At 55.2% G+C, this 16,704-nt stretch overlaps 1 protein-coding gene across 1 annotated transcript in view; it reads right to left on the bottom strand.

Annotated features, from left to right (window-relative positions):
* Nucleotides 1-624: 624 nt before the first annotated feature.
* LOC146060428 (ribosomal RNA processing protein 1 homolog B-like) overlaps nucleotides 625-16,704 on the bottom strand; it is a 52,316-nt gene continuing 36,236 nt past the window's right edge. Inside the window, exons 10-17 of the mRNA XM_083173619.1 lie at nucleotides 16,003-16,103; nucleotides 11,331-11,428; nucleotides 11,037-11,056; nucleotides 10,523-10,639; nucleotides 8,466-8,824; nucleotides 8,248-8,382; nucleotides 8,067-8,121; nucleotides 625-883 (exon numbers count right to left, since the gene is read on the bottom strand). Coding sequence (XP_083029745.1) covers nucleotides 735-883; nucleotides 8,067-8,121; nucleotides 8,248-8,382; nucleotides 8,466-8,824; nucleotides 10,523-10,639; nucleotides 11,037-11,056; nucleotides 11,331-11,428; nucleotides 16,003-16,103 — 1,034 coding nt within the window. The 3' untranslated portion in view covers nucleotides 625-734. The remainder of the gene's footprint in view (nucleotides 884-8,066; nucleotides 8,122-8,247; nucleotides 8,383-8,465; nucleotides 8,825-10,522; nucleotides 10,640-11,036; nucleotides 11,057-11,330; nucleotides 11,429-16,002; nucleotides 16,104-16,704) is intronic.

Here is a 16,704-nt window from a genome sequence, read left to right as displayed (position 1 = left end):
CTGCTGGCGCTGTGTAACAGATGCCTGTACCCTGGTGGTTTAGCGATCCGGCCACCCGCTAGACAGCGCACATCGGCGGTCCCCTGCACCAGAAGCTGCGAGTCGTGGTTTGCTACATACATGCAGGGAGCGGTTAACTTCCCTCCCCCCAGCGGCATCCAGCTGTGGCCCCCGGTGTCCAGCGGGTTCTCGGCTGAGGTCACAGCGCTGTATCGGGGCTGGGAGCGCTGGAGTGGCAGTGCAGGCATCCTCTGGACGCCAGCGCCGCACACCCAAAGAAAAGTGAAAAATAAATGAAAAAATAAAGCAGCCCTCGTCTATAAAGGTGCAATGGTTCCTGACGGCACCAAGCAATAAGCGGCTGTCTGGGGGTGGAGGCGGGTCATATGGGGAGGAGCCTGGGGGCAGGGCATAGAGGGTGGAGGGACCTGGGCTGCCCATTTGGTGCCAGGTCCTACGTCCAGCATCAGCCCTTTGTTTCCTACGGAGCACAGAATAAAGATCGATGTGAACGGACGAGGGATGGAACATGTGACGGGGAGGGGACCAGGCTGCCTTATTGTGTTACAATTGTAGTTTCTAGCATGATGTAGTCACTGAACATTTCTCCCAAGCCGCCAGTGGTCCCGTCAGGACAAAGGTTTATTGGAAGCAGTAAGATACAGAAGCCACAAAGCTGCAGTGAGAAAGGAGTCTATAGTTCGCCTCCATCCTCGGACACCGATGACTGTGGGTTAGAAGAAATCTGCGGCACGAGCCCGCGGCCCAGGGCTGCATGTCGGAGTCTTCAGAGCGCTGTGTTCGGGTCGCTGGTTGGGATTGAAGGGAACTCGGGAAGAACCTGTCGGACTGACCAGGAGGCTGCGATCCGTCCTCTTAAACTCTGCAGGAGAGGAAGAGAAGGTAAGCACCACGTCAGTCTAGTACACGGATAAAGGCCATGTTTATATAGGGACCAATCAGTGCAGCAGGTTCTGTTACAGCGTCTTATATAGCGCAGCAGATTCCGTTACAGCGTCTTATATAGCGCAGCAGATTCCGTTACAGTGTCTTATATAGCGCAGCACATTCCGTTACAGCGTCTTATATAGCGCAGCACATTCCGTTACAGCGTCTTATATAGCGCAGCAGATTCCGTTACAGTGTCTTATATAGCGCAGCAGATTCCGTTACAGTGTCTTATATAGCGCAGCAGGTTCCGTTACAGTGTCTTATATAGCGCAGCAGATTCCGTTACAGCGTCTTATATAGCGCAGCAGATTCCGTTACAGTGTCTTATATAGCGCAGCAGGTTCCGTTACAGTGTCTTATATAGCGCAGCAGATTCCGTTACAGCGTCTTATATAGCGCAGCAGATTCCGTTACAGTGTCTTATATAGCGCAGCAGATTCCGTTACAGTGTCTTATATAACGCAGCAGATTCCGTTACAGTGTCTTATATAACGCAGCAGATTCCGTTACAGTGTCTTATATAGCGCAGCAGGTTCCGTTACAGTGTCTTATATAGCGCAGCAGATTCCATTACAGCGTCTTATATAGCGAGCAGATTCCGTTACAGTGTCTTATATAGCGCAGCAGATTCCGTTACAGCGTCTTATATAGCGCAGCAGATTCCGTTACAGCGTCTTATATAGCGAGCAGATTCCGTTACAGTGTCTTATATAGCGCAGCAGATTCCGTTACAGTGTCTTATATAGCGCAGCAGATTCCGTTACAGTGTCTTATATAGCGCAGCAGGTTCCGTTACAGTGTCTTATATAGCGCAACAGATTCCGTTACAGCGTCTTATATAGCGCAGCAGATTCCGTTACAGTGTCTTATATAGCGCAGCAGATTCCGTTACAGTGTCTTATATAGCGCAGCAGATTCCGTTACAGCGTCTTATATAGCGCAGCAGATACCGTTACAGGGTCTTATATAGCGCAGCAGATTCCGTTAGTGTCTTATATAGCGCAGCAGATTCTGTTACAGTGTCTTATATAGCGCAGCAGATTCCGTTACAGTGTCTTATATAGCGCAGCAGATTCCGTTACAGTGTCTTATATAGCGCAGCAGATTCCGTTACAGCGTCTTATATAACGCAGCAGATTCCATTACAGTGTCTTATATAACGCAGCAAATTCCGTTACAGTGTCTTATATAGCGCAGCAGATTCCGTTACAGCGTCTTATATAACGCAGCAGATTCCGTTACAGTGTCTTATATAGCGCAGAACATTCCGTTACAGCGTCTTATATAGCGCAGCAGATTCCGTTACAGCGTCTTATATAACGCAGCAGATTCCGTTACAGTGTCTTATATAGCGCAGAACATTCCGTTACAGCGTCTTATATAGCGCAGCAGATTCCGTTACAGCGTCTTATATAGCGCAGCAGATTCCGTTACAGCGTCTTATATAACGCAGCAGATTCCGTTACAGTGTCTTATATAGCGCAGCAGATTCCGTTACAGTGTCTTATATAGCGCAGAACATTCCGTTACAGCGCAGCAGATTCCGTTACAGCGTCTTATATAGCGCAGCAGATTCCGTTACAGTGTCTTATATAGCGCAGCAGATTCCCTTACAGTGTCTTATATAGCGCAGCAGATTCCGTTGCGCTTTACAATACAGACTTGGAGGTAGGAGGGCCCTGCTGCAAGCTTACAATCTATAGCAGGCATTCCCAACCACGGTCCTCAGGGCACACCAACAGTGCAGGTTTTAGTGATATCCAGGCTTCAGCACAGATGGTTTAATCAGAATCCCTCAGATACTAATTAAGTCACCTGTGCTCAAGTCTGGATATCTACAAAACCTGCACTGTTGGTGTGCCCTGAGGACCGTGGTTGGGAATGCCTGATCTATAGGGATATAGGAGGGAAAAACAAGGACAGGCACCAGTAATAGCATAGCAGTCCCACCAAGTTACAAGTCCAGAAGGGAAGCTATATAATACATAAGTGCCTCAGAGGGTTATGTGTGCGGTATATAAATAGGATAGGCTTGCCTGAAGAGGGGAGTTTTCAGTGATAATATAAAGTCTCCCGTTGTGGATGCTGTGATCCTGTGGCCACCATTCCCCGGCTGTCCTGGACTGAGCTCAGCGTCTCCCCATGTACACAGCACAAGGACGAATGCCTTCATGGTGCTGCATTACGAAGGTGTGTATATATATATATATATATATCTATCACTAGCATTCTAGCGGGATGGTATGTACTATGAGGTTACCTCCTTCTCGCCCACACATACGGGGCCTAATTCTGGTTGGTTTGCAAAAGCAAACTACTCCTTTAATGGACAACACCATGGGTTTTCCAACTGTGGCCCTCCAGATGTTGTGAAACTACATGTCCCAGCATGCCCTGACAGTTTTGGTATGCTCTTATAGGAAATAATGTGGCAATGCATGCTGGGACATATAGTTTCACAACATCTGGAGGGCCACAGTTTGAAGACCCATGGACAACACCATACTGCACTGCAGGGGGCAGATGCAACATGTGCAGAGTGTAACATGTTGGTGGGGTGTACTTCAAACTGATAACGAGATTTGTGTCTTTACCTGTTACATCTCTTTATTCTTCGAGGACGTTAGGGGCCACAGGGCTAACGCTGGGTAGAGAGTACATGAGCGACCATTCCAGCACCAGAAAAGTTAAACTTCTTGGCTGCTCCCAGGACAATCCCCTCCTCTACCCCGCCTCCCAGGCCCTGCTACTCTCAGTTTGTACCAAGTCAGGCAGGAGACAACATAGAAGGAAGAGAAACCCAAACAGTAACACATCCAACAAGTGTGTGTGTGTGTGTGTGTGTGTGTGTGTGTGTGTGTGTGTGTGGTCACTCAACAGAGAAACCTTAACTGTAAAAGCCCTGTATACACGGGGCGATATATCGCTCGCGCTGAACGATATATTGCTCAGTGTCCCGTTTGCATCAGCGACCAGAGATGGTCGCTAATGAAAAAGAAACTGCCAGGGGAACCCGGCGCGCACCCAGTGATTTTTACGCACCATAACATGTATAAGTACCCTCAACAGAGGAACTATTAACTAAGTTATTAGCGGTAATTACTGGGTGACTTCCTATGTGATGGGGTCCCACGCTAGGAGGGTAATTAGCGGGTGACTTCCTATGTGACACTGTCCCAAGCTATGAGGGTAATTAGCGGGTGACTTCCTATCTGACACTGTCCCACGCTAGGAGGGTAATTAGCGGGTGACTTCCTATGTGACAGGGTCCTACGCTAGGAGGGTAATTACCGGGTGACTTCCTATGTGACGGCGTCCCAGGCTAGGAGGGTAATTAGCGGGTGACTTCCTATGTGACGGTGTCCCACGCTAGGAGGGTAATTAGCGGGTGGCATCCTATGTGACGGGATCCCAGGCTAGGAGGGTAATTAGCGGGTGACTTCCTATGTGACAGGGTCCCACGCTAGGAGGGTAATTACCGGGTGTCTTCCTATGTGACAGGGTCCTACGCTAGGAGGGTAATTACCGGGTGACTTCCTATGTGACGGCATCCCAGGCTAGGAGGGTAATTAGAGGGTGACTTCCTATGTGACGGGATCCCACGCTAGGAGGGTAATTAGAGGGTGACTTCCTATGTGACGGCATCCCACGCTAGGAGGGTAATTAGCGGGTGACTTCCTATCTGACACTGTCCCACGCTAGGAGGGTAATTACCGGGTGACTTCCTATGTGACGAGGTCCCAGGCTAGGAGGGTAATTAGCGGGTGACTTCCTATGTGACGGGGTCCCACGCTATGGGGTAATTACCGGGTGACTTCCTATGTGACACGGTCCCAGGCTAGGAGGGTAATTACCGGGTGACTTCCTATGTGACGGGGTCCCACGCTAGGAGGGTAATTAGCGGGTGACTTCCTATGTGACACTGTCCCACGCTAGGAGGGTAATTACCGGGTGACTTCCTATGTGACGGCATCCCAGGCTAGGAGGGTAATTAGCGGGTGTCTTCCTATGTGACGTGGTCCCACGCTAGGAGGGTAATTAGCGGGTGACTTCCTATGTGACAGGGTCCTACGCTAGGAAGGTAATTACCGGGTGACTTCCTATGTGACAGGGTCCTACGCTAGGAAGGTAATTAGCGGGTGACTTCCTATGTGACGGGGTCCCAGGCTAGGAGGGTAATTAGCGGGTGACTTCCTATGTGACGGGGTCCCACGCTAGGAGGGTAATTAGCGGGTGACTTCCTATGTGACACTGTCCCACGCTAGGAGGGTAATTAGCGGGTGGCATCCTATGTGACGTGGTCCCAGGCTAGGAGGGTAATTAGCGGGTGTCTTCCTATGTGACGGTGTCCCACGCTAGGAGGGTAATTACCGGGTGACTTCCTATGTGACACTGTCCCACGCTAGGAGGGTAATTACCTGGTGGCTTCCTATGTGACGGGGTCCCAGGCTAGGAGGGTAATTAGCGGGTGACTTCCTATGCGACAGGGTCCCTCGCTAGGAGGGTAATTACCGGGTGACTTCCTATGTGACACTGTCTCACGCTAGGAGGGTAATTAGTGGGTGACTTCCTATCTGACACTGTCCCACGCTAGGAGGGTAATTAGCGGGTGACTTCCTATGTGACACTGTCCCACGCTAGGAGGGTAATTACCGGGTGGCTTCCTATGTGACGGCGTCCCAGGCTAGGAGGGTAATTAGCGGGTGACTTCCTATGTGACGGGGTCCTACGCTAGGAGGGTAATTAGCGGGTGAATTCCTATGTGACACTGTCCCACGCTAGGAGGGTAATTACCGGGTGGCTTCCTATGTGACAGGGTCCTACGCTAGGAGGGTAATTAGCGGGTGGCATCCTATGTGACGGGGTCCCAGGCTAGGAGGGTAATTAGCGGGTGACTTCCTATGCGACAGGGTCCCACGCTAGGAGGGTAATTAGCGGGTGACTTCCTATGCGACAGGGTCCCTCGCTAGGAGGGTAATTAGCGGGTGACTTCCTATGTGACACTGTCCCACGCTAGGAGGGTAATTAGCGGGTGACTTCCTATGTGACACTGTCCCACGCTAGGAGGGTAATTAGCGGGTGACTTCCTATGTGACACTGTTCCACGCTAGGAGGGTAATTACCGGGTGACTTCCAATGTGACACTGTCCCACGCTAGGAGGGTAATTACCGGGTGTCTTCCTATGTGACGGTGTCCCACGCTAGGAGGGTAATTACCGGGTGTCTTCGTATGTGACACGGTCCCACGCTAGGAGGGTAATTAGCGGGTGACTTCCTATGTGACGGCGTCTCAGGCTAGGAGGGTAATTAGCGGGTGACTTCCTATGTGACACTGTCCCACGCTAGGAGGGTTATTAGCGGGTGACTTCCTATGTGACGGGGTCCCACGCTAGGAGGGTAATTACCGGGTGACTTCCTATGTGACAGGGTCCCACGCTAGGAGGGTAATTACCGGGTGTCTTCCTATGTGACAGGGTCCCACGCTAGGAGGGTAATTAGCGGGTGACTTCCTATGTGACGGGGTCCCACGCTAGGAGGGTAATTAGCGGGTGTCTTCCTATGTGACAGGGTCCCACGCTAGGAGGGTAATTACCGGGTGACTTCCTATCTGACACTGTCCCACGCTAGGAGGGTAATTAGCGGGTGACTTCCTATGTGACACTGTCCCACGCTAGGAGGGTAATTACCGGGTGGCTTCCTATGTGACGGCGTCCCAGGCTAGGAGGTTAATTAGCGGGTGACTTCCTATGTGACTGGGTCCTACGCTAGGAGGGTAATTAGCGGGTGACTTCCTATGTGACAGGGTCCCAGGCTAGGAAGGTAATTAGCGGGTGACTTCCTATGTGACACTGTCCCACGCTAGGAGGGTAATTACCGGGTGGCTTCCTATGTGACGGGGTCCCACGCTAGGAGGGTAATTACCGGGTGACTTCCTATGTGACGGGGTCCCACGCTAGGAGGGTAATTAGCGGATGACTTCCTATGTGACAGGGTCCCACGCTAGGAGGGTAATTAGCGGGTGACTTCCTATGTGACAGGGTCCTACGCTAGGAGGGTAATTACCGGGTGACTTCCTATGTGACGGCGTCCCAGGCTAGGAGGGTAATTAGCGGGTGACTTCCTATGTGACGGGGTCCTACGCTAGGAGGGTAATTAGCGGGTGACTTCCTATGTGACACTGTCCCACGCTAGGAGGGTAATTACCGGGTGGCTTCCTATGTGACAGGGTCCTACGCTAGGAGGGTAATTAGCGGGTGGCATCCTATGTGACGGGGTCCCAGGCTAGGAGGGTAATTAGCGGGTGACTTCCTATGTGACGGGGTCCCACGCTAGGAGGGTAATTAGCGGGTGACTTCCTATGTGACGGGGTCCCACGCTAGGAGGGTAATTAGCGGGTGACTTCCTATGTGACGGGGTCCCACGCTAGGAGGGTAATTACCGGGTGTCTTCCTATGTGACGGCGTCCCACGCTAGGAGGGTAATTAGCGGGTGACTTCCTATGTGACAGGGTCCCACGCTAGGAGGGTAATTAGCGGGTGACTTCCTATGTGACGGGGTCCCACGCTAGGAGGGTAATTAGCGGGTGACTTCCTATGTGACGGGGTCCCACGCTAGGAGGGTAATTAGCGGGTGACTTCCTATGTGACGGGGTCCCACGCTAGGAGGGTAATTACCGGGTGTCTTCCTATGTGACGGCGTCCCACGCTAGGAGGGTAATTAGCGGGTGACTTCCTATGTGACGGGGTCCCACGCTAGGAGGGTAATTAGCGGGTGACTTCCTATGTGACAGGGTCCCACGCTATGGGGGTAATTAGTAAATACCGGTGATCAGTGCTGCGTGTATAGTGATAAAATGGAGAGAGATTCAGTAGCTTCCATGTTACAGGCTGAGTAATGCCAGGAGCGGATTGGCTGATACATAGGACCCACTGCGTGGAACATACATATACAGCACAAGACTGCTATTGTCTGTTACATATTGACATATGGTGCAGCAGGTTAATCAGTGCGGCAGCTGCCACTAACCATGCGGGTTGGGGGGTCCCTGGCCTAACTACCCTAATAAAGCCATGAACAAGATTTCTCTGCCCCCCCCCCCCCCCCCCGTTTCCTACCAGCCGTCATGTTCTTGGTCAGACTGAAGGTGACTTTCTTGGACTTGCAGGTCACCTGTGGAGACACAGAAGATGATCACGTCAATGGGGGACCCACCATGAACTTGGCCCCAGGACAGGAACATCATTAACCCCAGTTGGGTTACGCTCCCTCACCCAGACCAATCCCACATCACCGTACCTGCCTTCCTCTACCCTTTGCGGGTTTGACATATACAGGTTTAGGGGCCGCCGCTCTCTGGAAAGTCACAAAGTCCTGGACGATGGAGGGTACGTCTGGTGGAGTAACCATCCTCTCCGCTTTATTACTAATGGACTGTAGGAAAGCAGGACAGAGACGGTACGTGAGCTGTGCAATGCTGTGAACATTCCTAGCGTTGCTATGAGATACCCACTGACCTTCCTCCTGCTGCGGGTGATCCGCCGCCTCCTCAATAACGCACTCTGTAGCGGCATGACGCGGAGCCCCAGTCTGAGCAGGCAGCAGCGGCGCCTTCTCACCCGGCTCTTCAGAGGTGGATTATCCTTATCCCCCGTATGTGATGTGGGTTCCCCTTCTGTGGTGGGTGTCTCAGTAACTCCGTTCAGCTTGGGGTGAGCGCTGTCCACCTGAATGGCGGCCAGACGCTTCTTCTTACATTTCTTCTTGGCTGGAGGGACATCTGCGCTCCCCGATGGCGCCTGAGGTTCTTCAGACACCAGAGCTGCTCGCAGGCGCTTCCCCTTCTTAAGCGGCTCAGAGACCTCGCCCTCAGAATCTGAGGAAAAGCGGGCAACATTCTTAGAGGATGTAATTTAGGATCCCTAGGGGAGGCTTAGGGCTGAGCAGCCAGAGGGAGGGTTGGCTTAGATCCAGTTGACAGATTGGGCTGGGGGGACAGAGATGGGGCTGGGCTGAGGCAGTGGGACAGACGGGGCTGGGCCGAGGGAGGCAGGGGACCGACGGGGCTGGGCCGAGGGAGGCAGGGGACCGACGGGGCTGGGCCGAGGGAGGCAGGGGACAGACGGGGCTGGGCCGAGGGAGGCAGGGGACAGACGGGGCTGGGCCGAGGGAGGCAGGGGACCGACGGGGCTGGGCCGAGGGAGGCAGGGGACCGACGGGGCTGGGCCGAGGGAGGCAGGGGACCGACGGGGCTGGGCCGAGGGAGGCAGGGGACCGACGGGGCTGGGCCGAGGGAGGCAGGGGACCGACGGGGCTGGGCCGAGGGAGGCAGGGGACAGACGGGGCTGGGCCGAGGGAGGCAGGGGACAGACGGGGCTGGGCCGAGGGAGGCAGGGGACCGACGGGGCTGGGCCGAGGGAGGCAGGGGACCGACGGGGCTGGGCCGAGGGAGGCAGGGGACCGACGGGGCTGGGCCGAGGGAGGCAGGGGACCGACGGGGCTGGGCCGAGGGAGGCAGGGGACCGACGGGGCTGGGCCGAGGGAGGCAGGGGACCGACGGGGCTGGGCCGAGGGAGGCTGGGGACCGACGGGGCTGGGCCGAGGGAGGCAGGGGACAGACGGGGCTGGGCCGAGGGAGGCAGGGGACAGACGGGGCTGGGCCGAGGGAGGCAGGGGACCGACGGGGCTGGGCCGAGGGAGGCAGGGGACCGACGGGGCTGGGCCGAGGGAGGCAGGGGACCGACGGGGCTGGGCCGAGGGAGGCAGGGGACCGACGGGGCTGGGCCGAGGGAGGCAGGGGACCGACGGGGCTGGGCCGAGGGAGGCAGGGGACCGACGGGGCTGGGCCGAGGGAGGCTGGGGACCGACGGGGCTGGGCCGAGGGAGGCAGGGGACCGACGGGGCTGGGCCGAGGGAGGCAGGGGACCGACGGGGCTGGGCCGAGGGAGGCAGGGGACCGACGGGGCTGGGCCGAGGGAGGCAGGGGACCGACGGGGCTGGGCCGAGGGAGGCAGGGGACCGACGGGGCTGGGCCGAGGGAGGCAGGGGACCGACGGGGCTGGGCCGAGGGAGGCAGGGGACCGACGGGGCTGGGCCGAGGGAGGCAGGGGACCGACGGGGCTGGGCCGAGGGAGGCAGGGGACCGACGGGGCTGGGCCGAGGGAGGCAGGGGACCGACGGGGCTGGGCCGAGGGAGGCAGGGGACCGACGGGGCTGGGCCGAGGGAGGCAGGGGACCGACGGGGCTGGGCCGAGGGAGGCAGGGGACCGACGGGGCTGGGCCGAGGGAGGCAGGGGACCGACGGGGCTGGGCCGAGGGAGGCAGGGGACCGACGGGGCTGGGCCGAGGGAGGCAGGGGACCGACGGGGCTGGGCCGAGGGAGGCAGGGGACCGACGGGGCTGGGCCGAGGGAGGCAGGGGACCGACGGGGCTGGGCCGAGGGAGGCAGGGGACCGACGGGGCTGGGCCGAGGGAGGCAGGGGACCGACGGGGCTGGGCCGTTCTCTGCCAGATTTGGATATCTTTGCGCCCCCAAACACCCTATTATCCTCACGTACCCGGTAACATCACTTACTCATCGCCAGCTTCTCTTGAGCTTTCTTCATTCTTCTGTGAAACCTCCAGCTGCTAAATTCCTCGTCATCTTCATCCGTGGAGACTTCTTCTGGGAGGTCATCGTGGGGAAAGATACCTAAGGAGGAACACAGAGAGGATGGGCGCCGGCCCTCACACTAGGACGGCAGGGCGCCGGCCCTCACACTAGGACGGCAGGGCGCCGGCCCTCACACTAGGACGGCAGGGCGCCGGCCCTCACACTAGGACGGCAGGGCGCCGGCCCTCACACTAGGACGGCAGGGCGCCGGCCCTCACACTAGGACGGCAGGGCGCCGGCCCTCACACTAGGACGGCAGGGCGCCGGCACCGGGCCTTACACTAGTACGGTGTGTGTGCGGTACATAGCTGCGTGTGCGCGGTGGGGGGGGTGTTTATCACACACACATATGTCCCGAATACCAAATAAAAGATGTCCTTACTCTGGGTGCAGGGGAGGGAGGGGGGGGGGGGGTGTAGATGAGAGGAGCACTAACCTTCTGACAGGTCTTTAAACCTAGAAAACGAGATTGTGAAAAATAAAATTAATACAAATAACAGGCCCCTCCCCCACCAATCACAGGTGCTCCCCGCTACCCCCTCCCCCACCAATCACAAGCAGAGGAGCTCCCCGTCCCCTCCCCCACCAATCACAGGCAGAGGTGCTGAAAAACCATCTCCCCCGACAATCAGAGGTGCTCCCCGCTACCCCCTCCCCCACCAATCACAGGCAGAGGTGCTCCCCATCTCCATCCTACCACAATACGCAGCCCCCCATGCACTACACTTACCTTTTCACCAGCCAGTACAGAGTCTTGCGGTTTCGTGCAGGGACATTTTTCTTACTTGCAAATGTGAATAGTCTATCCGATAGCGCCTGATAGTCAAACTGAGAGCGGGAGACATAGTATGTAACACTGTCATTATATTATAGGCAGAGGCCGCAGTACTCTATTACACCTACGTACGACAGGACGGAGGGATACATGACGGGAGCACATTATAGGCAGAGGCCGCCGTGCTCTATTACACCTACGTACGACAGGACGGAGGGATACATGACGGGAGCACATTATAGGCAGAGGCCGCAGTACTGTATTACACCTACGTACAACAGGACGGAGGGATACATGACGGGAGCACATTACAGGCAGAGGCCGCCGTACTGTATTACACCTACGTACGACAGGACGGAGGGGTTACATGACGGGAGCACTTTACAGGCAGAGGCCGCCGTGCTCTATTACACCTACGTACGACAGGACGGAGGGATACATGACGGGAGCACATTATAGGCAGGGGCCGCAGTACTCTATTACACCTACGTACGACAGGACGGAGGGATACATGACGGGAGCACATTATAGGCAGAGGCCGCCGTGCTCTATTACACCTACGTACGACAGGACGGAGGGGAACATGACGGGAGCACATTATAGGCAGGGGCCGCAGTACTGTATTAAACCTACGTATAACAGGACGGAGGGTAACATGACGGGAGCACATTACAGGCAGAGGCCGCAGTACTGTATTACACCTACGTACAACAGGACGGAGGGGAACATGACGGGAGCACATTACAGGCAGAGGCCGCCGTACTGTATTACACCTACGTACGACAGGACGGAGGGTTACATGACGGGAGCACATTATAGGCAGAGGCCGCAGTACTCTATTACACCTACGTACGACAGGACGGAGGGTTACATGACGGGAGCACATTATAGGCAGAGGCCGCCGTGCTCTATTACACCTACGTACGATAGGACGGAGGGGAACATGACGGGAGCACATTATAGGCAAAGGCCGCAGTACTGTATTACACCTACGTACGACAGGACGGAGGGGAACATGACGGGAGCACATTATAGGCAGAGGCCGCCGTGCTCTATTACACCTACGTACGACAGGACGGAGGGGAACATGACAGGAGCACATTACAGGCAGAGGCCGCACTGTATTACACCTACGTACGACAGGACGGAGGAATACATGACGGGAGCACATTATAGGCAGAGGCCGCCGTGCTCTATTACACCTACGTACGACAGGACGGAGGGATACATGACGGAAGCACATTATAGGCAGAGGCCGCAGTACTGTATTACACCTACGTACGACAGGACGGAGGAATACATGACGGGAGCACATTATAGGCAGAGGCCGCAGTACTCTATTACACCTACGTACGACAGGACGGAGGGATACATGACGGGAGCACATTATAGGCAGAGGCCGCCGTGCTGTATTACACCTACGTACGACAGGACGGAGGAATACATGACGGGAGCACATTATAGGCAGAGGCCGCCGTACTCTATTACACCTACGTACGACAGGACGGAGGAATACATGACGGGAGCACATTATAGGCAGAGGCCGCAGTACTCTATTACACCTACGTACGACAGGACGGAGGGATACATGACGGGAGCACATTATAGGCAGAGACCGCCGTGCTCTATTACACCTACGTACGACAGGACGGGAGCACATTACAGGCAGAGGCCGCCGTGCTCTATTACACCTACGTACGACAGGACGGAGGGGAACATGACGGGAGCACATTACAGGCAGAGGCCGCCGTGCTCTATTACACCTACGTACGACAGGACGGGAGCACATTATAGGCAGAGGTCGCCGTGCTCTATTACACCTACGTACGACAGGACGGAGGGGAACATGACGGGAGCACATTATAGGCAGAGGCCGCCGTGCTCTATTACACCTACGTACGACAGGACGGGAGCACATTATAGGCAGAGGTCGCCGTGCTCTATTACACCTACGTACGACAGGACGGAGGGGAACATGACGGGAGCACATTATAGGCAGAGGCCGCAGTACTGTATTACACCTACGTACGACAGGACGGAGGGGAACATGACGGGAGCACATTATAGGCAGAGGTCGCCGTACTGTATTACACCTACATAGGACATGAGGGGAGCACATTATAGGCCAGGGCTCGACAAAACCCGGGGGCCAGGTCGCCATGGCGACCAGGTTCTGCTTCCTGGCGACCAGATTTGCCAGGAAGCAGAACCCCCGGGCAGAGTGGGGGGCTTGAATTATTGACGGCAGCGGGTCCCGCTGTGGGTTATCTGGTTAGAATTAACAGCCAGTGCGGTGTCAGCAGCCGGCACAGTGGTGCACATACGGCAGCCGCTGTATCAGAGCAGGACAGCGGCGTCCCCATTTCAAACTAGAGCAGGAAGAGAGCTGACTGACAGCAGCAATCCTTACACTGAGCACATGTACCGGGCAAATCAGACGGCACACAGCAGCAGCCTGCGCCACCTGGTGAGCCGCCCGCCGCCACTGACACCCGCAGCCAGCGCCACGCTACGTACATGAGTGTCCTGTCCATGAGCCTAGAGCCCGCTGCGCGTCTCCCTATGCTGCCGCCTGGTACCTAGAACCCACCATCTTCTAGGAGCAGAGACACAGCGGCTCCCTGGGACCCTGCAAGCCAGGGGCGGTGTGAGGAGAGCAATCCCCTGCCCCCCCCCCCCACGCGACATCTCATCCTCCCTGCCCGATCACCACCTGCGCCCAGACCAGCATGTGCCAGCACCTCCCCGGAGCCCTACAGCTCCAGCATCGCCAGCTCCGTCTGCATGTCCCCCTATAGCAGCACCGCGGGCACCTCCTGCGGCAAGGACCACAGCGGCAAGAAGAACGTGAACTGCTTCAACAGAGATGTCTGTGCCTCTCTCACACTGCCACTCACTTTCACCCATTTTCCATCGGTCTCCCTGTCACTCACTGCTTATCATCTCTCTCGGTCACCCTTTATTTTTTTTACCCACTTTTGGCCACCCCTGCCTCTCCCTGTCCATCACTGCCTCCATCATCCACTATGGTGCCCCCCCTCATTTTTATTCTCGATCTGTTCCTGCCTGGCATCAAGCAAGAAACCCATAGCAATGAGCATATAGGTAAGCGGCACTGATGTGGCATAATGTGTAATGGGCATTACAGCGTGGTATTAAATGTAATGGGCATTAGAGTTTTGTGGCATAATATGTAATGGGCATTATGGTGTTTGGTTTGCCGTGTAATAGGCATTACGGCGTGTGGTATGTGTAATGGGCATTATAGTGTGTGGTATAGTATGCAATAGGTTTTACAGCCTGTGGCATAAACATAATGGGCGGTATTCAATTAGCCTGATTCGCCATGTTTTTATGGCGAATTTGTGCTGTTTGGCGAATTTCTGACTAAAACGGTGAATCACCCTATTCAATGACCACATGGCGAATACATTTGAAGGTTTTTTTCGCCATGATTCACCGAGTAGCAATCGCTATCTTTTTATGGAGAAGTGGAATGTGAACTTTTAAAATAAAGTGTTTTGTTTTTAACATTTGGTGTCAAAAAATCAGGAATTTTATTCTGAGGAGGGGCATGCTATTTTTATTCATGTGCTGTAAGCACATGAATATATATTTAATTTAAAAAAAAATATTTTTTTACACAGCAGCCAGCAAGGGGCACCGGAGCCGAGCCGCTCATTACATATTCATATATTCACTGCACCTGATCGTTACGATCGGGTATAGTGAATATACGGTCCCCTGCTGGCACCCCCGGGGGGCAGCCTGTGCTGCCTGGCACCCGGGGAGCCCACCTCCCCCCCACAAACGTTCTGGGGCAGGCAGAGAGACTTCCATCTCCCTGCCTGCCACGGTCCTCAGGCTCCCTGCGGCGTTCGCCGCAGGAGCTCATATTCGCCGGTCAGGGGCAGCGAGCCCCTGACTCGTTGAATACCGGAGACGGCGAGGCTCCGGAACGTGGCGAATGTGCAGCGAATCCTAAAAAGGATTCGCTGCACCTCGCAGGTATTCTCATTGAATACCGCCCAATGTGTAATGGGCATTGTTGCAAGTGGTGTAATATGTAATGGGTGTGACGTGTAATAGGCATTATGTTTTTTACTTTTTGGCGCGCACTGTCCCTATTTTTTGTATTTTTGGCTCCTACACTTTTATCCTGGCTCCTAATTTTTTTTTTTAATTTGTCAAGCCCTGTTATAGGCAGAGGCTGCTGTACTCTATTACACCTACGTACGACATGACGGGAGCTCACTATAGGCAGAGGTCGCTGTACTCTATTACACCTACGTACGACATGACGGGAGCACACTATAGGCAGAGGCCGCTGTACTCTATTACACCTACGTACAACATGACGGGAGCACATTACAGGCAGAGGCCGCTGTACTCTATTACACCTACGTACGACAGAACAGGGGGGAAGGGGGGTACAGGATGGGAGCACATTATAGAGGCCGCTGTACTCCGTTACACCCATAGGTGGCAGCAAGGAGCTCAGGTAACATTTACCAGGTGGGTAAACACTACAGGAGACAGGTAATGAGTGATGTCACACACAAGCCAATATCACTAACATACATTGTATACATCTGTAATAGGCAGGATCATCCCACTGGCCACATACCTGCAGTACAGGTCCAATATCCTCACTGTCCTGTGCTGGATCTCCCGCAGATTCTGCACCTGTGGGTGGAAACAGCAAGAGTAAGATGATCAGTGAGGAGGCTGTGTGTGTATGTGTGGGCAGTAGGTGTGTGTACGTGGGGGGATCTCACCATTAGATGGACTGGCAGTAGGTATGATAGGTAGGGTGGGGTGGGTGGGTGGGGGGGATCTCCCCATTAAATGGGCAGTAGGTGTGTTTAGGTGGGGGATCTCCCCATTAGACGGATGGGCAGTAGGTGTGTTTAGGTGGGGGGGGGGGGATCTCCCCATTAGATGGATGGGCAGAAGGTGTGTGTAGGTGTGTGTGTGTGTGTGTGTGTGGGGGGGGTCGTCTCCCCATTAGGTGGGCAGTAGGTGTGTGTAGGTGGGGGGGGGAGGATTTCACCATTAAATGGTCGGGCTGTAGGGTTGTGTGTAGGTGGGAGGGGGGGATCTCACTATTAGATGGGTGGGCACTAGGTGTGTGTAGGTGGGGGGGGATTTCCCCATTAGATGGTCGGGCACTAGGTGTGTGTAGGTGGGGGGGGGGGGGGGGGGGATTTCACCATTAGATGGATGGGCAGCAGGTGTGTGTAGGTGGGGGGGGGGGGGGATCTCACCATTAGATGGATGGGCAGTAGGTGTGTGTAGGTGTGTGTGTGGGGGGGTGTCTCACTATTAA

This window comes from Crinia signifera, chromosome 2, assembly GCF_055691185.1.
Source record: "Crinia signifera chromosome 2, ASM5569118v1, whole genome shotgun sequence".
Lineage (NCBI taxonomy): Eukaryota > Metazoa > Chordata > Amphibia > Anura > Myobatrachidae > Crinia > Crinia signifera.
Note: the sequence above shows the minus strand (reverse complement) of the source record. Positions and strands in the feature narration are given on the sequence as shown.